The following is a 22,700-nucleotide window of genomic DNA, read 5'->3' as shown; positions in this document are numbered from 1 at the left end:
CAAAGGTTTCCTTCAGTGCAGAGTCACAGGGTTAAGCCAGACATTAATGGCTATTTATGGAACTCACAATAGCCTAAGATAACTTGATTCTGGGTCTGCAACATTCCAAATCTCCACAATCATGATGTTCTAGTCAAGCACTTCTCAACCCCAGGGGTCTCAACCAAACAGGGACCACATAGCAGAATCCTGCTTATCAGATTTTATATTATGATTCATAACAGTAGAAAAATTACAGTTATGAAGTAGCAGCAAAATAACTTTATGGCTGGGGGTCACCATATCATGAGGAACTGTATTAAAAGAAGCATTAGGAAAGGTGAGCGCCATAGTAAGTCAGCCTTGTGCAGTCTCAAACACAAATGTGGCTTTTTCGCCCCTGGGAACTTCATTTCACCATGAAAAGGTGAGACCATGTGTGGGACAGAATCAGCTGGTGATGCTATGTGGGAACAGATGTTTTAGTCTTTCTTTCAGAAAACTCTCAGTGCCTGGAAGATGATGATAACCCTCTTCCTCTGTGCTCTGAAAGGGGCAGATAGGGCCTTGTTGAGACCAGGGGCTTCGAAGGCATGCATGTGAATTTGGAAAAGCATTCTACTCAGATATAGTGGTTCACATCTGTAATCCCAGCATCTGTAATCGTAGGAAGCTGCTGAATCGGGATTGCTATTAATCTGAGTCTAGCCTGGGCTACAGAGTAAGACCTACATCTTGTACTGAGACAATGCAATACAATCACAAGGCACCACACACTAGGGGAAAATTGCTCATGGAAGGAAGAGCTGGGTAACATTGTGTCTGTTCTTAATTCAGTTGTCAACTGTCATCCCAGAGGCAGGATCCCCACCAGCAAAAAGCGTTGGAGAACCCAGAAAGTGCCAGTTACCCTCTACTCTGATTTACTGCTGTATCTTTGAGAAGAACCCAGGGTCTCTAAGGTGTTCTGTGTCTACATGGTGAAGCGCAAATGCTATATATACAAGGGGGCAAACGGGATGACAGTTAATGCATTGTGGCAGGATCTCCAGAAGGGAGTGACATAACAAACAACAAAGTTCTCAGGTGTGGGCTCAGACGGGACACTGAGGTGGATTGATGTGGGTAAGTTAAGGACATGCATGGGCAGGCATAACAGCATGGTCTAAGGCTCGAAAGAGAGAAATCAGGCCCCACAGGTAGGCCTCTTACTACAGCTCCCTGAGGAAGAGGTTATTTAGTGTTGAAACTCTGGCAAACCTGGCAGACCCATCATAAGGTTCACACCCAGACAGGAGTGGTTTTCTTGTGACTGATTCATGGCATAAGCACTCCAAATACAGCTTTCTGTAGTAAACGCTCCACTTGTTTTGGAGGGAGCATCTGAAGCAGGCAGAGGCACAAAGCCATAGCCCAGGAGAAGCTCAGGCATGGTCTGCAGGATGCCTGCGTGCACAGAGCTGTTTAAAGCTCTCCGTTCCTAACAGCACCTGCAGAGTGGGTCTTGCTCAGGCCAACCTTGCTCTAGACACACAGAGCCCATGTTGCTTCTGGCATGGTACCCACTGAGATAAGGATGAAGTGGTCTCTTTCCGCAGGTGTGTCCAGATTACCACAGCACAATGGACAAAACCCCCCTCATCTGTGACTATGGCTCTGGATTCAGTAAGGTGGGCTTTGCAGGAACTCAGGTCCCTCTGGCTGTCTTCCCCACCATCCTTGGGAAAATGAAACATACCGTGAGTAGCCCCCTGGCTTCATCCTCCAGCCTCCTGTGCTGATCTGGTTGCTGTGACTGTCATAGCTCCCAAATGCTCTGGCTTCCATACTGACTGCTCCATCAGATAACTCAAATAGGTGGCCTTAGGGACAGACTAGAGGGCATGAGCAGGCAGTTTCCATCCTGGTTGTAGGCTCTTAGTGCAGTTTCTCTGTCTCTAGTACCTCTCCCTCTAGCAATACCACCTGGGTTTCAACTGGAGCTTTGGGCAGTGCCCCTCCACATAGTGAGTCCCGCCTTCTCTGTCATTCTTTATCATAGCAGCCAGCCTCCTCTGAATTCAGAGGCGCTCTGTAGCATAAGGTTTTAATGTGGGTTGTACCTGAAGTCATCCTATAGCCCAACAGGGAGGGGAAGGAAGCACACATTAACAGTACCATAGAGCCTCTCATTTGTGGGTGTGTCCAGAGAACCCCATTAGGTGCCTGGCACACATTCTTACTCAGATCTATGTAGCATGTGAGTTATAAACCATATGTCCATGTACAGTCATGGAGAGAGGGGCTGTGTGAGTGTGGCAGACAGTCATGGCAGATGATGTCTGTAGAACCATGGCTAAGAGGGAGCACTGTGCAAAGAGCAATGTAGGGGGCGAGCGGAGCTCATGGCTGGTTGTGTGGAATGAAGCAGAGGATCATAGCATCGGAAGTCAATTCGCCATGAAGACCACAAACAGATTTTCTACCCAGCCTGTCTCCTCCCTCTTCTTCAAGCTTGCCTTCCATGAACCATATTTCCTGTTAGTCTTGCCCTAGCCCTGGGCAGTAGGAGTGATTCCTATGTTAAGATAGTCTGCTTCCTTTTCTTCTTCAGGGGAGAGACTCAGCTGTACTCTAAGCCCCGTGATGCTGATCTCTACCCAGGGCTGGTGACTGTCAGTGAAGGCAGTAGGGTATTTGGAGGGGATGGAGAGGCTGGATAAGGACAAAGTCATACTTTCCATTGCAATCCTGGCCCACCAGCCACTAGGACAGTAAAAGGTGGCTTCAAAGCTGGGTTTTATCAGGATTCATACCTGACCCCCACATCACACAACTGCACTCTGAAAAGCATCCGAGGAGGCACAGCATTGACAATGCCGTGTCCCCCTGGTCTGTCTGTCTGTCAGGCCTCACTCCACATGTTCCCAGTAGTACATGGGGTCCACAGGGAACTGAGAAAAGCATTCCCACTCGACAGAGAGGGGATGGAAGCTTGAGGAGGTGAGCAGCAAGGCCAAAGCTATAGAAAGAGCAAGATGGCTGTGAACCATCAGGGCTGACTGCCTTGAACACAAGCCTACTGCAGCATGCCTGCAGTACCACTGCGATGCTCTACTGCAGCAAGGAAGCACTGCACTATGCTCCATGTGCCACACCCCATCATGACACTACAATGACACAACATGGTTCTGCCTCATGGCTGCCCCATGGCCCTGTGCACCTGTGGAGCCCTACATTGCTGTGCTTCTCCCCTGTAGCAAGGTATCATTACACCATGTACTGTGTGCCACTGCCCCATAGTTCCACTACATGGCTGCATGATAACAGATGGTACCATGCACCCATGCAGCACCGTCCAGCCCTGTGACTGTCCTGCCACACTTGCATCCTGCCCCCAACCTCCTTGTCCCTCTTCCCTATTGCACCACTACCTCACACACATTCCTTCCACCTAAGCATTAGATTATCCCTGAGAGCCAGATCTCTGGGTGAGTGTGATGCAGGGGTTCCTCCGTGCTCTCATTAAGTCAGCTTTCCGTGTAGAATGGTGCACCCACTTTCCCCGATTCCTTCTTTCTGTGCTCAGACATGGGCACAGCCTGATGGCTCTTCAGTCTTTGTCCTTTCTGAGCTCCCTACCCTTTCTTATCCAGCCAGCCCTGCTAAATCTGATCCTAATGTCTGGTTTTCATTTGTTTGTTTGCTTTGTTGGAGTGAGGTAGAAGCTCAGCCCCTCTTACATCATGGAAAGTTCAATCCACCTGAAACCCAGGATCCAGCTCATGCTGCAGGCCCTTTTCCAGCAAGCTTTCCAGAACAAGAGTGTAGGATGTGACCTTATGCCCTTGCTCTGATAGTTTTTCTCTGTTGGCTTCCATTTCTACACCTGCAACCTGAATGTCCTCACAGTGACCCTCAGCAGCTCTGGACCTTGAAGACAATTGATGGTAACTACTGCTGAAAGTGGACATGGTTGGAGAACCTCCCCCATGCTCAGGCTGGTGATTGATACCAGTTCCCAGCAGCCTCAGGCCACTGCCTCATGTCCACACATGAAAGCCATGTATCGTGGGTGGGCCCAGTTCTAGCCCAGTAGCAGTCTGCCACTCTCAGGGGCTATCCTATCCTGCCTGTGTTTTCTCCAGAACCTGCTTGAGGGGTTGGAAGAAAACGACTGGTTCATTGGAGCTGAGACCCAGAGTAATCGAACACAGATGAACATGTATTACCCCATCTCCCGGGGAGCCATCACCAACTGGGACAATGTAGAGAAGGTAAACTACAAACTCTGGGGGGAGGAGCCAGTTATGCCCCAGCCACTGGTCTTGGCACTGAGGAATGGTGTGCTCGTGTGTGTGTGTGTGTGTGTGTGTGTGTGTGTGTGTGTGTGTGTGTGTTTTGGGGGTGCTGCTTTATTTGTTGAGTTCTTATATCTGTCACCCTTCCAACACTTATTCCACCCTAATCCCTTCCAATTTCACAGCACTACACAGGAGAGAAAAAAAATTAGAGGGGAAAAGGGAGCATCGACCTCTTTAGATGACTTTCTGCTGTTTAGGGGCATAGGTTTCTTGGGGGCAAGTCCAATCTTTGTAGTTAGGATAGCTCCAATTTCTTTTTCTAGTCTCTTTGCTCATGACTACTTGACAAGCCTGCAGCACCAGTAACCAGCAGCAGCAGCCTCATCAGAGCACATCTTGGCCCCTCCTTATATCCTTTCCAAAGCTCCAAGCATTTGGAATGTCACACACTTGCAGAAACTATCTGCAGTAGGCAAAAACCACATCCCTACCAGAGCATGAGGCAAATCATAATCACCTGCTGTGAAGCAGCCTCCTACCCTGCACCTGATATTAAAGCAAAAACATTCACATAACATAACTGGGTATTTTAAGAAACAAAAACTCACACTATAGGAGGGACCTACTGTTTGGGTCTAGCTCTGTTGCTGCTCTCAGTACCTCCATAGTCACAGCCTCAGGGGTACAAGTCAGGAGACCATAGTTCAAGTCCTGCATCTGCTGCTTACTGCCCATACCACCAGGTCATGTGGCATGGCCTCTGGGACCCTCAAGACAAGGATGGCTTGTCTATAAGATAATATGGTTGTTCTTATACTATCACAGCTGGGAAGGAATGAGAGATAAGAAGTCATTAGCCTCCAGGTCTGATCAGCCATCAGTGACACCCACACTTGAGGGCATGTTGCTTAGGATCTGAGCCCTGAGGCAGCCACGATGAAGCTCCACAACTGCAGATTTAAACCTCAGACATCTGTTGTCTCATAGCCCTTAAGGTCAAGGTATTGGTACAGGAATGCTGCTTAGAGCTGTGAGGTAGAGCCTGCCTCAGGCTGCTCCCTGGTTTCTGGAAGTCTTGCTGACAGTCTTTGGGAGATTCTATCACTTGTAGAGAATTACTTTAGTTCTGCTCTCATTTCTGCAGAGCATCTTCCCTATGTGTCTTTGGTTCAGCTTTTCTCCTTTTATCAGTGTAGTGAGAGTTAGATTAGAGACACACCATTACAATATAAGCTCCAGTCAGTGTCACAAGTGATTCATACTGGGAACAGAATCTTGGTCCTCTGCAAGAGCAGTCAGCAATCTTAACCACCAAGTCATCCAGCCCAAAGCAGGGCCATTAAAGCTGAGCTGTGTGGAGGTATTCATTTGCCATCCCAGCTCCATGGTGGCAAAAACAGGAGAGTCAAGAGTTTGAGGCCAGCCTGGACTACTAGGCCCTGAGTCAAAACAAAAAGGTAATCAATTAAAATGAGGCTTCTACAGTAGATCCTACTTCATGTGACTGTGGCCTAAGAAAAGATCAGGACACAGATCTACAGAACATGACCAAGTGAGAAGATGAAGAAGAGACAGGCCTCCATTTCACACCTCCAGCTTAGGTGTGAATGCCAACCTATTCTCAAGGTTCTAAGGGTACACAAAAGTTCACCCTGTGAGAGCCAATGAGTTTACTGGTCTGCCTTACACAACATAGCGGAGGGGTTACTGAAAGGAGCATAGGGGAACCCAAAGCATTGAAATGTCTTCAGTCAGCATGGATGATGGCTTCCCCATTATACTCTCTCATCTCTCTCTCTCTCTCTCTCTCTCTCTCTCTCTCTCTCTCTATATATATATATATATATATATATATATATATATATATATATACATCTCTACATCTCTCTCTCTATATATATGTAGAGATATATAGATATGTAGATATGGAATTTATTAGACTTACAGACTATGGTCTGGCAACAATGGCTGCCTATGAACAGAAGGTTCAAGAATCCAGTAGTTGTTCATGAGGCTGGATGTCTCAGCAGGTCTTCAGAATACACTGGGATCCTGAAGATGTAGGCTTTAATGCCAGTGAAGGAATGGACTTGACAATGAAAGCAAGAACAAGCAGACAAAGGGCAAGCTTCCTTCTTCCATGTCCTTTATCTAGGCTGCCAGCAAAACGTGTGGCCCAGATTAGAGGTAGGTCATCCCACCTCAAAAGATCTATAACAGAAGTGGAGCTTAGTTTAAATGGTCTAAGCAAAAATCTCTTATGGTTGTGAACAGTCTTTATTGGGTTTGAGTTAATTCCAGATATAGTCAAGTTGACGAGCAAGAACAACCATCACATGGAGCTGTGCCCCACCATCCTAGGTTCTCCAGAATCCTGAAGGCAACATGCAGCTAGGGCATGATCTTGTATAGATGGCTGGGAGGAGTGGCTGTATACTCTGACAAGATACAATAACCCTGCCCATCCTCTCCTGGGAGGGAATGTCTGCAGTATACAGGCTAAACCCAACAGATTAACAAGCAGGCATTGCCTATGTAGTGAAGATCATGACTCAGAGGCTATCACCTTACAGCAGGAATGAACAGCTAGCCTCCCTGGCAACCCTGTCTTTTGAGGCTCACATTTCTCAGTGTAGTAGGTGGTCTCTTCCATTTGAAAGGTAAAGATGGAGGCTTATAATATATAACTGGTTAAATTACCCAATATTTATACCAATAAAACAGGAAACCCATAAACTGATGTAAAATCCTGCAAGTTCAGTGAGGCAACTTTATTTTCTGAACTATATACAAAATATCTATTTATGAGCCTGATCCTACATTAACTGCTAGCTCTGTTGAAACTTCTTTCTCTCTGTGTCATTCCACCTGGTTAGTCTACCTCTTTCAAACCCAGGAGGGCTCCTTAGCTCTCTTTCTTAGAATCCTGTTCTACCTGCATCCTGCCAGATGCTTCTCTGTTGTTTCTGCAAACCCAAGGAGAAAATATGTTTTACCTGGAGCTCCTCCCATGAAGGCTCTTCCAAGCCAAGAGACAGAGCCTATCAAAGGTCCAATTGCTTATGAAAGAACTCTCTAGCTACTCTTGGCAGGCTGAACTTTGTCACCTTCGTGATGGGTGGCTCCAAGCCAAGTCAATAGGGGCTATTTTTACCTTTAGTCAGGTAGCTCAAGTTCATCCAGTTAACTTTGCCTCAGACAGATCACAGAGCAAAGACTGGAAGACCTCTTCCAATGAACTTGCCTTAAAATAAGCAGGAACGTTCCATTAGCATTGTTATCTATGAAGGCTTTTAAAGGTACACACAACCTGCATCTCCACAGGGGACACATAGCTGTATCTGACAAACTCACTATCTAAACTTGTATATTTTGCCAGCAATTAAGTTTTCTATATACAATAATCAAATATCCTGTTACAGAATCTCACTAAGATCACCTCAATAGTCTTGAGTAGGCACACATTATGTGGCAAACTTCCATCATTGCTGGGCTTTCTTCTGTGACACCCAAACCAACCTGAATTTCCACCTCACCCCCGAATTTTGATGCATGCATCTGTCACCCATAAGACCCTAGAGACCCTTTAGACAGTGCTGGTTCTATCAACCCCTGCCAGCCCCACTCTATAACTTCAGGCCTGATCAATCATTGGAGGCTAGATCACACTGCATCTTTCCTTGATGGTGAGTCAGAGGTGCTGGTTACAGTTCAGCCACCCTTTGCTATTAGGGAGTCTTGTCCAGGGCTGTTTCAGACATTCAGATCCCTGGAGTACCGTGTGTAATGGCAGTACTTGCAGAATGCCAACCAAATCCTTTCACGAATTCCATGTTATCTCTAGATAGGCTACAAACTCTCAGTGTTGTCACCACACCAATTTCTGGGTACTGAATCCCTTAAAGAAGAGTGACAAGAAATCTGAGTATTTTTTCTGCAGGCACAACAACTTTCTACTTAGTTTAAGATGGCCTTGAACTTTTGACCCTGTTGGATCTGTGAATCGGGATCCATAAAGTTACATGTGACAGCTCACTTATGGGGGGGTTATTAGGGAGATGGGGAAGCATACTGAGGCTGCCTCTGGGTGGAGAGGAAAAAAAAGAGGAAGGGGAAGGAAGAACGGGATGTGGCCCATGTGCAGGACATTCAACAAGACAATGGAAATGTGTAGTGTCTCTGAAGTCAGTAATGCCTTGTCCTGCTGTCACTGGGCCCCTTGGGCTGGCTGTGGAGGTGCTGGACTGCCAACATTCCTCTCTTTTGTTTATTATAAAGAGGAGAAACCAGTGATGGTGAGGCTAAAGATGTAGGCTATCAGGCTACTTCCTGCTGACGGGGGACAATGTCATCTTTGGGAACCCTGAGAAAATTGGGATGCTGGCCAAGTCCTGGGAGAGCTGGCTGGTTAATTGCTGTCCAGGATCTGTTGGACCATCTGTGGCTAGGAAAGTGCAGGCCCAGCTGAAGTACAAGGGTAGACCAGAGCACCTGTGGGTAGTACAGAGTTTGAGTAAACTTGGACTTGGCAGGATTTTGGAGCACATAGTGGTATTAGAGGCAAAAGATAAAGTTAAGTAGGTTCAGGAGAAAACAATTTTTCTTAGGTGTACACTTGAAACTTTTAGGCTCATGGTCTTGGTAGTTGAGGGTAGGGTAATCCCACAACTAGGGGAAGGGGAAGGAATCCCATCCTCTGGGATAGGCATAGGTGGGAAATTCGGCTGTCAATTGATAGGGTTGCTTATCTGGAATCCATTTGACCCATGAGAGGTGAATCCAAGTGGATTTTCTGAAGCTTACAAGAATCTTTTTTTTTTAAGTTTACAAAACAAGATAAATTTTAAACATGTTAAATTGTAGTCTGTACTGAAACCCATATTTTAGAAAAGGGTAGTAGACACCATATTTGTATCATAGTAGAGGCTTGGTAAACATTTTTGTTGTTGTTGCTAAAAGCATAAGCACTCCTTAAGGTGGACTCAGGATAGACAGAAATCTTCTGGGAAGCAGAAGGGGCAAGAGAGTCTTCATCTCTGTATCCAGAAGGCCGGATGAATATAAATTTATCATGATGGAAAACACCTGTAAGTCTATATTTAAAAGACAACCAAAGGAAACCTAAAATCTTGAACTAGTAACCATGATAGCAGACTGTATAGTGGAAGGCTTTATCAGAGATACGCTAATAATTTATCAGGACTCCTCTGACCAGTGTTAGAACTCTGAACTTTCAAAGTCCTAATATAACACTAGTGAGGGGAAGACATTGGAAGCAGTTTTTGTTTTGTTGTTTTTTTTAAATACATTAAGTAACCTTATCACTATCTAGGCTTTTATTTGCATTTATCAACCTGAAAACACCTTGTAGACCCTAAAATACTCTCTCATAACTTAAGGTTCTATATCTTCATACCTTAGATAAACTTTATATTTTCTCCTATATAATCATTTACTATGAAACACAGGCAGTGGATCACTGGAGCAGTCACTGTAAAGGGAGTTGAGGGCTAGTTACCTACTAAGAATATCTGAGTTACACGTGTCTTCCACTATCTGCTCAAAACTGTACCTTGTGAACATAAAACGAGAGGCTAAATAAAGTTTGATCCTGTAATTAACTGCATCAGTTCTTTGTATGACTTCAAATATATTTCTAAATATATTAAAGGATATAACCATCCATAAGGTTATTGACTTAGCTTTCATGAGACTAGAACTGTTATAGTAGCTTTTGACATTAGAACCTGCAGGAGGGAGGGGGTGTGCAGGTCCACCATGGCAGGCCGAGGACTTGGGGGTATGGACAAAGACGCAGTTCCCACGGGCAAGGAAATGGTCACAAGTCAGGGCCCAGGTAGGACTAGAACTAGTTGGTACAAGCTGGAGAGCCAGGTCATCCTGAGGCTATTTAGGGACTAGGTCAAAGAACCCAAGCAAGGCAAAGTGCTCCAGTAGATATGACTCATCCAATACCAGGATTTATGAGAGATAAAAGGGTGAAGCTTTGCCTGAAGCAAAGGTCTGTGGTGAGGGTTGGTAAGAAGGGCTGGCTATAATGGCAGTGACTGGGGGTTCATAGTTCCCAAGAACCATGATGCTCAGCAGTCACCCCCTCAGATCCAGAATAGCATGCCCTGCAACAGGCAAGCACTGAGGGATGCTGGTCCACTTTGATGTGTTAAATAGGCACCTCAGCAATTTGTCCCAAATTTGAGACTTAACTGATACATAATGGATAACAGATAGATAGTAGATTGACAGATTGATGATGAACACAGAGACAGATGCAGAAGAGACAAGAGAAAACATAATAGACAACAAACAGGTAGTGAGATAAACAGGTGGCAGGTATAGAAAGGTGGTACATTTTACACACACACACACACACACACACACACACACACACACACACACAGAGAGAGAGAGAGAGAGAGAGAGAGAGAGAGAGAGAGAGAGAGAGGAGAGACTAGAAGGTAAACAAGACAGAAAGATTATTTAGATGGCTAATAGATGTATCAGATACTTAGATAAATAGACAGATGGTGGATAATAGCATGTCCTTGGACAGCCAACAGCTCACTTTCGATTCTCTCTCCTGCAGATTTGGCATTACTCCTTCTACCATGCCCTCCACATTGCCCCTGAGCAGCATCCTATCTTGGTAACAGAGCCACCGTTAAACAGCAAGGAAGCTAAATCCAAAATGACTCAGGTAATGGGGCCTGCAGCCCTTGCAAGGCAGGGAGGGAGGTTTCTGCTGTCCTTAAAAGTTTCTTGTTTCTGCTTTGAGCCTCATCCTGGTTCTTCCTGCCACAATGGAGTTGGTGGTGGACTGATGGAGTTTAAGAGTAGACCCCAATCTGTGAGTGCTGCCACCAGAGATGACAGAGTTGGCCTTAGGCTTCAGTGAGGCTAGCAGCAGTGGCTGCAGGAAGCTGCACCCCACCCCAACTGCCAGAGTCCTCCTCCCAAGGTTCAGCTTCTCCTAAAGAGGCAAGTGAATTAATCAGGTGGCCAAGCTGGCCCATCAGTCTAGCAGTGTGTAGCCCCCCATATGCAGGCACAGGGCCAAGGCATGATCTTCACATTTCAGAGGCCACTTAGATCTGGAAATGGTTCTACTCGTCCCGAAGCAGGTATGAGCTCACATAAAATCAGCCCAAAACCTGCTGCTGACACGCAGCCCCCCACTCCCAGTGTAGACTGTCAGAGCATGGAAATGACCACAGCAGGGTCATGAGGCCAGGGCATGGCTGGCTTCACTCAAAAAGCATCCAATGTCCATGAGGGTCTCAGAAAACTAGATTAGGATAAAAGAGAGGGCACGATGGTCCCAGCTCAGCTGTCTGGCACACTTCTCAACTGTATTGGACAAAGGAGCACGGATGTTTGCTCACCAAGGAGGAGGCCTATAAGGAACTGTGCAGGCAGGGGCTCAATAGCTGAGTTCTGCTTCAACCTGCTAGAGGGCGTGGGTGCAGCTCTGGGTGGAGCCTAGCAGGACAAAGGTACATAGAGATGAAGGTTCAAGTTTAGTCTAAGAGCAGAAAAGCAGATGATTGGCTCCTGTGGCTGGGGGCTTTCCCTTCCAGTCTTCTCCTCCTCCTCGGACCAACCAGCTGCTCTCCTCAGCCCCTGAGTGAGTTTCACTTGTTTATATAGACACAGGTATACTCACTGCAAAGTGACTCCTACAAAAAGGTTCAAACACCCCTCTCTGGGGCCACGCCTTCAGACACAAAGGTAATCAGTGGTGATCTTTGGTATAATTGTTACAAGTGTCAATCGTTCCATTTGACAGAAAGAAAAGCCACCCACCCAACTCCAGCATTTTGGGGCAAATTTAAAGCAAACATTTATTAAATATTACATACTTACCAAGAGATGGACTTTGCTCAGGACCACTCCTTGGAATTTCCCAGCTGGAATGGCCTCAGATCATGTGTTGCAGGGGATTATAAGGACAAACTTATAGGCCACCATGTTTCCCCACAAGGCTTTGTTATTTTCCAAGAGCTATAATTCACAACCTTTCAGGAAGTTAGCTGGTTTCTGGGTGGGTAGGCCTTGCAGGTTAATTTGGGGAATTAAACACGGTATGTGTGGAGTATTCAAAATGCTAGTACAAGGCAAGAACTTGGTCAAACTAGCAGTTTGACTGAGTCAAACAAAAGCCAGAAGAGTGTCCAAGAGACCCTAATTAGGGAGTAAGGCTGCTGTGCCTAGTGACAGGAAGTGACCCAAAAGCATGCTGATAATTCGAACTCAGACCTTATCATAACACTAAGCCATTGCACAGTGCTGATACCTATCCAGCAGCCAGAGAGAGGCAGTGGATCTCACCATTACATCCTGATCCAACCAGTCTTTCCACAATCTATTACAGAAGTATCTAGAGGGAGCCAAGGAGCTAGTGTCCTAATTAAACTGTCATTTTGATACAGCCTAGAGTCACCTGAAAAAAAAAGTGTCAATTAATTGCCATTATCAGATTAGCCTATGGGCATGTATATGGGAGATTGTCTTAATTGTTAATGGATATGGGAGGGTGCAGCCACTGGGGGGTGGGTAGCATCATTCTTACCAGTGGTCCTGGGTTGTATAAAATCCAGAAAGCTAGATTGAATATGAGCCTTTGAGTGAGGCAGCAAGCATTGTTCCTCCCTGGTTCCTGCTGCCCTGACGTGTGGTTCATCATGAACTTCCCTCACTGGTGAATCATGACCAACAGTTTCCTCCCCTAAGCTGCTTTGGTCAGAGTGTCTTTATCACAGCCACAGAACGAAGCTAGAACGTCACAGCAGAGCCTCCTAGAGATGGATGCTGCCCACTCTAGGCTTAGTCTCCCTGGATCTACAGCCTGCTACAAGATGTATTCATGAGCACCGGGGTGGTGTGTGCCACCTGGCCAGCCAGCATGCCAATCTTCCTCCACAGATCCTATTTGAAACCTTCAACTTTCCTGCCCTGTACCTGGCAAATCAAGGGGTCCTCTCCCTTTATGCTTCTGGCAGAACCTCTGGTGAGTGACCCTATGGGATTCCATTCTTCCCAGACATGCTATCTTGTTCTTGGGATTGGGGACACTCACCACCAAATGAAGTCTCTCCCTAAACATAAATAGATAAACAAACAAACAAATAAAAGTATAGGAAGGGGATGGCCATTTAGGTTAGTAGGTAAAGGAGCTTGCTGCGAAGCCTAATGACCCAAGTTCAATCCCCAGAACCCACATAGTGAAAGAAGAAAACTGACTCCTGAAGATTATCCTCTGACCCCCACATATATACAGATGTGTGAGTGAACACACACACACACACACACACACACACACACACCCCCCACATGCTTGAGGTACTCATTTGAAAGAAGTGAAGAATACTCTTCAAGGCTCATAGTGATCCATGCTTCATAATAAGAGCCCTGAAGACGCAGTGAGGCAATTGCAAAGCAGCTGGTGTGATAAGCTGGCACAAAGCTGTGCTCTTTGTTCTTGTTTTTAAGTTTTTTTTTTTAAAGTATGTCTCTGTATGTGTGTGTCTGTGCACACTGGCCTCAGAAACCAGGGGCATGGATCCCCTGGTACTGGAATTAGAAGCATTTGTGAAGGCCCTGTCCGGTTCTCTGCTTTTAACTGCTCTAGCCCCGAAACTGTAGTTCACATGGTCCACGACTGCAGAAACACCACTGCCCTCTATTTCCCATAAGCTGGTTCTCCGGAGTTAAAATTGTCCCTGTCCTCTAGCACAGTCCCTCCCTAACTCCTCATCTTCTTGGGGCTCCAGATTCCCCTCCCCTTCCAGTCACTCAGGCTCAGCCACCTGGCAGTCTATAACTTTTCAATTTAAGATTAACTGAGCAATAGCTTCCTTATCTGTGGTCCTCTGGTGAGCTCTAACCACACCCTACTGAAAATAGACATTAATGAATTATATTTTACACACACCTGGCTCTTGTTCTGACTCTTTCCCTTCCTTATCCTGCTGAGACAGACTGCTCCCTTTGGGAAGCCAACACACACACACACACACACACACACACACACACACACACACACACACACACACCTCACCTTAAAGAAATAAGCGCTATGTTATTATGGAGCCATTTTAAGTGACAAAGGTCAGGGACATATGTTATCCCAACTTCCATCTTCTAATGTGTATTATAGTTTTATAGATCAAAGAAAGTCAAATCAAGGCAAATTTAAAACACCTTGGTGGGTACATCAGAGGAGAAGTCTGTCTGTTCCCTGCTTTTGTTTCTTCTGTTTCTTGTCTACCATTTATGAGAGCATCTGCTATCGGCCATGTTCCTGTTGTGCACGCACTAAGCTTCTCGACAGTGGGGTCACCTTCATGGCTATCAGCCAGAACTCCTCCCTTCTTTTAAATGATTTCTCTCCAGTAATTGTCACAGGATGAAAAGCCTAACATATTTTGATAAAAAGTGCATGCATATTTCTCTCTCTCTCTCTCTCTCTCTCTCTCTCTCTCTCTCTCTCTCTCTCTCTCTCTGTGTGTGTGTGTGTGTGTGTGTGTGTGTGTGCCTGCCTGTGTACTTGTACATGTGAAGGATAAAGGTTGATACTGGAAGTCTTCCTCAATAACTTTCTGCCTTATTTTACTTTTAAACAACACTGCCTTGGCCCACTACACTGAGAACAGAACTTTAGGTTTTGACCAGACTGGCTGGCCAATGCATACTGGGGACCAACTTGTTTCTGTCCTTCATCCCCAACCACCCAGAGCCAGGGTTACAGACTGCGTCCCCATCCTCAGTATTTACATGGATGCTGAGGATCTGAACTCGGATCCTCAAGTGTGTGCTACGGGCTCTGGCCACCTTCATCATCTCTTCTGATTGCTCACCACTGTTGCACGGTTGATTTTTCACTTTGATGTTGTACCCTTAATACTCCAATTAGACACATTTTTTGTTGATTTCTATAAGATATATTACTTGGCAAATATATATTGTTTGTTTGTTTTGTTCTATTTTCTGGACAGGGTTCCTCTGTGTAGCACTGGCTGTTCTGGATCTTGTTTGTTGAGCAAGGCTGCCCTCACACTCAGAGATCTGCCTCTGCCTCTAAAGTGCTGGGATTAAAGGTGTGTGTCACCACTGCCTGGCAAATGTATATTCTTTAACAATCTTAAATTACATTAATTTATTTATTGTGCATGTGCTATAGTGTAAGTGTAAAGATCAGAGAACAACTTTTGGGAGTTGATTCTCTCCTAATATTATGTAGGTTCCAGGAATTGAACCCAGGTCATCAGGTTTGGTGGCAAGTGCCTTAACCTGCCTAAGTCATCTGGCCAGCCCCATGGCGAATATATTTTTGACAAATAACATTTACTTTGTTATTTCCATGCTCGCTGTGGGTTTTTTGTTTGTGTTTGTTTTTTTAATTGTTCCATTATTTTCTATTGACTGCCTTGGCCTTGCTGTTCTGAGGGGAGGTTGTGAGGTTACAAATCACTGTCTCTCCTCCAGTGTTAGGTCATTCAGCCTTACAGTGTTAAGCTTTGGGTTTCATATTTTCTTTGCCAATTCAAGTAAGTTCTGTTGCGTTCTTGTCTACTGAGAATATCTTTTAATCAAGACTAAATATATTGGAATTTGTCAAAATTCGATTTATGCAAAGTGATGTTAGTTTGACAACTTGCTACACATAGAATCACTTGGAGAGAGAATCTCAGTGAAGGGTTGTCTATTTTAGGTTCACCTGTGGATGTGTCTGTGGGTGTTAACTCTTTTAGGGACTGTTATCTTAAGTTAATTGATATAGGGAGACCAAGCCCACTGTAGGTGGTACCATTCCCTAGGCAGGAGGTCCTGTGATGTCTATGAGTGGGGACTGAGCACAAGTAATCGAGCATGCATGCATTCGTTTTTGTTTTATTTTTAAAGATTTGTTTATTTATTTATTATATATAAGTATATATATATTTATTATATATAAGTACCTATAGCTGTCTTTAGACACACCAGAAGAGGGTATCAGATCTCATTACAGATAGTTGTGAGCCATCACACAGTTGCTGGGATTTGAACTCAGGACCTCTGGAAGAGCAATCAGTGCTCTTAATTACTGAACTATCTCTCCAACCCTCTCTCTGGTTTTGACTGTGGATGTGATCTGACTGCTATTCAAAGTTCCTGCCTTAACCCCCAGACCCCCCTTTATGGCAGACTACTACCTGGATTTGTAAACTGAAATAAACCTCTTTTTTCTTGAGCCACTTCTGTCAGGGTGGTTTATATCACCCTAGAACATGTATTTATTGGCATAATCATATGGCTTCTTTCTCCTTTAAGAAGAATTAATATTGATATTAACTTGTGGAACAAAGGTCATTTAATTTCTTTTAAAACCCATTTTGTTGAAATCAATTTGCCAAAATTTTACTTTGAAGTTTTGTGTCTGTGGTCATGAGTGGCAGTGGCCTACCTGTTCTCCCATCTTCCAGGGACCATAGCGTATGAGTGCATGATGCCAAGGTCTTGGAAATAGACTTTGTCCTGTTCAGCTGTTGCAGCTGAGAGGGTCCAACTCTCTGTTTCCTGTCACAGCTGGAATGGGAAGCCCCCTGGACTTATCTTTGCTTAATTGAAATATGTAGTTCTTGATCTCTAGGCCCAGAAAGAAAAGGAGAGAACCATCCAGACCTCAGTCAACCCAGCAGCTATAGTGTCACATGCAGCAGGCCCCTTTCCCGGCACCCTTTAGCATGTCACAGCCTCTCTGAACTAGAAAACCTGGAGCCCTTGCTAACTGATGCACATACCTCTGCTATCATGTCCAAGCTTTCCCAGTGCAGGGGCACCGCCCAGACAGTCCCAGTGCCCACCCAAGCACAGGAAACACTTCTTCTCTCTCTTTTTTCTTTTTAAAAAAGATTTATTGATTTTATGTATATGGGTACACTGTTGCTATCTTCAGACACACCAGAAGAGAGCATCAGATCTCATTACAGATGGTCGTGAGACACCATGTGGTTGCTGGGAATTGAACTCAGGACCTCTGGAAGAGCAGTCAGTACTCTTAACCACTGAGCCATCTCTCCATCCCAGCACTTCTCTTATCTCTTTGGCAGCTATTGATAAATTTGCATGTTTGACTTAGCTAGAAAACCTACTGGTTTATATCCAAAGCTGGTGGTCAGTTTTCATTCCAATTCATGTCCTTTGGGAAGAAGCTGGCTCCTTGGCCCCTCTCCCTTCCCCTCTGTTATTTCCCCTCCACCACCCAGTCCTACAGAGCTAACACTCACCAAGGCATGCTGTGTAATCCACATCATAATGACCAAGTGTCCTCTTACGTAGGAACAACGATTGAATCTGGAGACGGGATGACCTACTTCGTGCCCATCATTAATGGCTATCCTTTGCACCTGTCAACCACCAAGCTAGACATAGCTGGTCAAGACCTGACTGTGTACCTCATGAAACTGCTGTCAGATAATGGGAATGCGTTAGAGACCATAGGTAAGAAACAACTATTCTCAGATACATAAACCTGGGTTGTGTATAAGATCCTTCACTTTCAGTGCATATGTACATAGGAGTATTCGGAGACTAAAGAACAACCTCAAGTGTCAGCTTCAAGAATGCCATCCACCTCTTTTGAGACAGTTTGCTGTGGGCTGTGACCAGGATTGTTTCACCAACACCCTAAACAGGTGAAGGAGGAAACATTAGAATACAGCAGAATCCATGAAGCCAGGGACAGAGAAGAAAGAAACAGACAGTGCCAAGATGGGAGGAAGGAACAGAGGAACCTCCAGGCTTTGGAAGGAGGATGGAAGAGACATGGGCAAGGAGGTTGGGTTAGGCCAGGGGTAGCAGTACGTGCATATCATGGCGGTGAAGGTGGAGGCAAGAGGATTAGCGTTCAAGGACATCTTCAGTTCCAAGTGTGTTGGAGGCCATGAGACACTGTTTCAAAAGAAGAGGTAGAGAGGAGGAGAAGGAGAGGAGAAGTGGGCAGTTGATGTAAAAGGAAGAGGAGAGACGGGGGAAGGAGAGGAAGAGCAAGGAGAGTAGGAGGAAGAAAAGGGGTGGAGGAAGGAAAGGGAAGGAAACGAGAAAGGAGAGTTGGAGGAGTTGAAGAAGATGGAGGAGGAAGGAGAGCTGAAGGAGATGAGTTGGGGGAGGAGATAGAGGAGGACGGTGGTTTTCAAGTGGAAGTGGCAGCTGGCAGTGTGTAGGGCAGGTGGGGCCAGCAGGTGAGCAGCGCAGGGAAGTCCCTTTTATTCAAAGCTCCATGACAACAGATACCATGTGAAAGCCTGGTCAGAAGGCACATCTGGCTTTCAAACCCATTGTCAGAACCCTAGGAAGGAAAAGGCATCACGTGCTAGAGTTTTCTAAGCTAGGGTCTTCAGCAGTTGTGGCCAGTCCTCCTGAGAACCCGCAGGCGTGGGACATTCCAGAATACCCAGGTAATAAACATGAACTGGATTATCCTGGCCCCACAAACACCATACACAGCAGGATTGCATCTTAGGGTATGCTGAGGAGACCCAGCTCTGTGCCTCTTGTGGAGGGCAGTTACTTCCCCATGCTCCCTGTCCTTTTAAAGCCTGGCCGTAGCCTGGTCAAGACCCTGCTAAAGGGGTTACACGGACATGGTGACTATCTCCCTATGCCCACTCCACCGAGTTGCTCACTACACACCCCTGCTTCTTGGTCTTCCTTGCCCTGCAGCTGACCTCGAGTACATCCGAGACCTGAAGGACAAATGCTGCTATGTGGCCCTGGACTACAACATGGAGATGTCAAAAACTTCAGCACCCTCCTTCCAGAAGAAATTCACGTTGCCAGATGGCAAGAAAATCATCCTAGGGCAGGAGGCTTTCATGTGCTCAGAGGCACTCTTCAACACCAGCCTCCTGGGTGAGTCCAGCATCAGGAGGCAGTGGTCCAATGGACACTCAGCATAGGACAGTCAGAAGGAAGGTGTGGTAGTGTTGTGGGGGGGGCATTCTGCTCCAGGATTCTCCTGCTCTAAAGTTTCCCTGGTACTGGCTGCTGCTCACTGAGATGCCTCCTACACTCCTGTTACTTTGCTGACCCTTGACTCCTCCCTGGAAGTCTTAGTCCAATTACAGATGGGATGGAGGGCCTTGTTTAGAAATCTGCCACAGTACAGGATACTTTAGAATGAAACAATGAGGCCATTTAAGGCAGAAGCACAAGGCACAGACAGTTTTGAAAGCTTTAAGCATCTGAATGGAACAATGAGCTTTTATATTATCATCATCATTATCATTTTTACTTCTTTTGTTTTTGTTTGTTAGTTGTTTTGTTTTTTTGTTTGTTTGTTTCTTGTGGGTTTTTGTTTTTTTGAGGCAGGGTTTCTTTGTGTAGCCCTGGCTTCCTGCAACTCACTCTTTAGATCTTTAGACCAGGCTGGTCTCAAATTCAGAGATCCACAGGCCTCTGCCTCCTGACTGTTGAGATTAAAGGCGTGGGCTACCACTGCCCTGCTCCAGAGGGTTTTTAATAACTGTTGGGTTGACTCCTGGGTTAGTTGGAATTCTCATTGCTGTGAAAAAAAAATCCTGGCAAAAGAAACTTTAAAAAAAGAAGTTTGACCGATAGTTCAAGGTTATTGTCTATCAGGAATTCGAGGTACTTGGCCACACCTGAAGGCAGGAAGAACACTTGTGCTCAGTTCCTTCTCCTCTATACCATGTCCAGGATCCCAGTTCGTGGGGTTGCCCTTATTCAGGGTGGGTCTTCCCTTCTGAATTAACTCAATCTAGAAACTCAGCCATGCCTAGGGCTTATTTCCATGGTGACTCTAGGTCTTTCATGCAGAAAGTACTAGCTCTCAGAGTCACCCTCTCTCTGGACCAGTGAGCAATAGATCAGACAGACAGTGGTCTGTGCTGGGATGCAGAAGCAAGAGGATGACCATGAGGCCAGAGTTAGTCTGGGCTCCACAGTGAGCCATTGTTTCACCAAAGAGGACATGGTGGACTGGGAAATCTCCATGGGAAGGGAAAATCACATAAAGCCAACATTTCCTGCCATCTAAGTCTTCCAGCCATCTGTGCCATATGTGGACATTCTCTGTGGCTGGTGGGCTTAGGTCTCTATTCTGTGCTGTCCAGTACAGAGCAGGAAGTCTTTCTCCACTTTTGGTTTTTTGAGATAGGTTCTTGCTCTGTAGCCCAGGCTAGTCTGCAGCTCATTATATAGCCTAGACTTATCTTAAACTGTGGCAACCTGCCTGCCTCAGTTTTTCAAGATGTGGCATTATGAGCATGGTAGACCATGCAGCTTTAGAAGGTAGAACACATGCTAGTGTGGAGAAGTCATTAAAGTACTCCTCAGAGGCCAGGTGGCTCCCAGGGAGGAAGGAAGCCTCAGGTTCCTGATGTCAGCAGAACCCTCTGCCAGGCACACCCAAGGCACTCCATTGTATTAGTTCTCCATCCTAGGGTCACCCTGTGCAAGGAGTGAGGGGTGCTGATTACATACATTGTCCCCCAGACACATGAGCTATAGCTAAATGATCTGCCAACCATTCAAGGCTGGTGTCTGTTGCTTGCTTATGGAACACCTGACAAGGGAAAGCAGGGACTTAGTGGCGCTTTCCAAGGTTGAGTTGGGACATTACCCTACAAACACTCACAAAACAGGTGATGCCAACCTTGTTTGAGACACCATGGTCAACTCTTGTCAGTGATGGTGCTGGTGGGCCAAGCTTGTGACCAACTTGAAGCTCACTGGGCCTCAAGATTCCTGGTACCACTTTGGTCTATACAGAATCTGGGAGGCATGCCTCCCTAAAATACTGATCCTGAAACACTCTTGTGCATTTCCCTCAGAGAGAAGCAGCCCAGGGATCCACATGCTCACCCAGGAGAGCATCTTGTCCTGTGAGAAATCCTACTGGAGGACTCTTTTCAGTTATATCATATTGTCTGGTGGCACCGGTGCCTTTTCAGGCCTACGATTCCGGCTACAGAACGAGATAGTAAAGGTGGTCTCTCCAGAATTCTGTGTGAAGGTATTGGCCCAAACCAGGGGCCTTCAGGGGTTGACCCATGAGTAGTTCTAGAGTGGCTAAGGTCTAGGAATTTCACCAATAAGCAAAAGTGACAGAAGGGTGGGGAGAAAGGGGAGGGAGGGAGAAGGAGAGAGAGAGAGAGAGAGAGAGAGAGAGAGAGAGAGAGAGAGAGAGAGAGAGAGAATCTGGTGCAGGAGGACTGGTGAATGGGAAGGGGCTGCAGCCTGCAGGGTGGGCAGTGGCAGATCTGGGGTACTGAACATGTGATCAGAAGGTAGCATCGGGATGGTGAGCTATGGGGGTCAAGCCAAGCATGTAGGCTCCTTTTGTATTTTACATGAACATGTGTGTGTATGTGTGAACACAAATGGCATGTCTAGCTTTATACATGGGTTCTAAAGATCTAAACTCAGGTTCTCACACCAGAGCCTAGCTCTCTAGTCTTCTGAAACAGATCTCATTATGTAGCTCTGGCTGTCCTAGAACTTGTATGGTAACCAGCCTGTTCTAGATCATCCAGCCTCTACCTCCTGAGTGTTAGAACCACAGGCATGTACCACCAAGGCTCCCACACCTTTTAATTTAAAAAGTTAATTTTCTACCATGTGGGTCCTAGGAATGAACTGAAATTGTCAAATTCTGTCAGGCATATTTCCTGAATAGCTTTCTGATTAGCCTAGAGTAGTTCTTGATGTGGGTCTTTTCCTCCCTCCAGGTGGCTACTTGTCCATATGCCAAGTATGGTGCCTGGGTAGGTGCCTCCATCTTGTGTTCTCTCCCTATGTTCAAGGACATGTGGATCACAAACCATGAGTATTTGGAAATTGGCCCTTCTGTCATATGTAGAAGAAGCTTCTGACTGGTGGCTTGCAGGTCCCATCACCATGCCCAGGCTGAGCCTCAGCCATCCAGAGCAGGGCATAATCAAAACAAGCTCACAGCAAAGCCCCCTTTCTCCTGAAGGACAGTAAAAGTGTGTGACAAGGGCTGACTGCCGGGTGTCTGTGTTCCCTGTAGCTTCCCAGTGCAGCAGGTACTGATTCTTCTGGTGTATTGGATAGTTGGACAACTGGTATAAGTCAGTTGTGCTGCATAACAAATAACCCAGTACCACGAAGTGTGGTTTGCCAGTCACCATGCTGCCTGCGCCCTGAATTAGGAGCCATTACTCTCACTTGGGACCATGTGCAAACATCATGTGCAGCATTGTCACTCGTTATGAGTTTCTTAGTACCATTTTTTGTTGCTATAACAAAATACCTGATACTTGGTAATTTATAAAGTACAAGAATGTATTTAGCTCACAGATTCAGGAACACAACACTGTCTTCTGTGAAGGTCATGTTACCTTATTAAAACATGGTGCAGAGTGTTGCTGGCTGAGACAGTAACAGTGAAGTTGAGTC

General features: G+C 45.8%; 1 protein-coding gene across 2 annotated transcripts; it reads left to right on the top strand.

Annotated features, from left to right (window-relative positions):
* Window positions 1-1,601: 1,601 nt before the first annotated feature.
* LOC308416218 (actin-2-like) lies at window positions 1,602-22,153 on the top strand (the record flags this gene model as incomplete). Of its 2 annotated transcripts, none has more annotated exons than XM_080911127.1 (8): window positions 1,602-1,718; window positions 4,107-4,235; window positions 10,867-10,977; window positions 13,203-13,287; window positions 17,598-17,759; window positions 18,981-19,169; window positions 21,113-21,294; window positions 22,010-22,153. In XM_080911127.1, 8 exons carry the CDS (start codon window positions 1,602-1,604, stop codon window positions 22,151-22,153), a joined length of 1,119 nt encoding a protein of 372 aa, XP_080767253.1. The 2 variants fall into 2 exon arrangements, with proteins under 2 accessions (XP_080767253.1, XP_080767254.1); XM_080911128.1 differs by lacking the exon at window positions 13,203-13,287 and adding an exon at window positions 11,326-11,401.
* Between the last annotated feature and the right edge of the window lie 547 nt (window positions 22,154-22,700).

This window comes from Micromys minutus (assembly GCF_963924665.1).
Source record: "Micromys minutus genome assembly, chromosome: 2".
Classification (NCBI taxonomy): domain Eukaryota; kingdom Metazoa; phylum Chordata; class Mammalia; order Rodentia; family Muridae; genus Micromys; species Micromys minutus.
The sequence above is the reverse complement of the archived record's forward strand: the minus strand, read 5'-3'. Positions and strand labels throughout refer to the sequence as shown.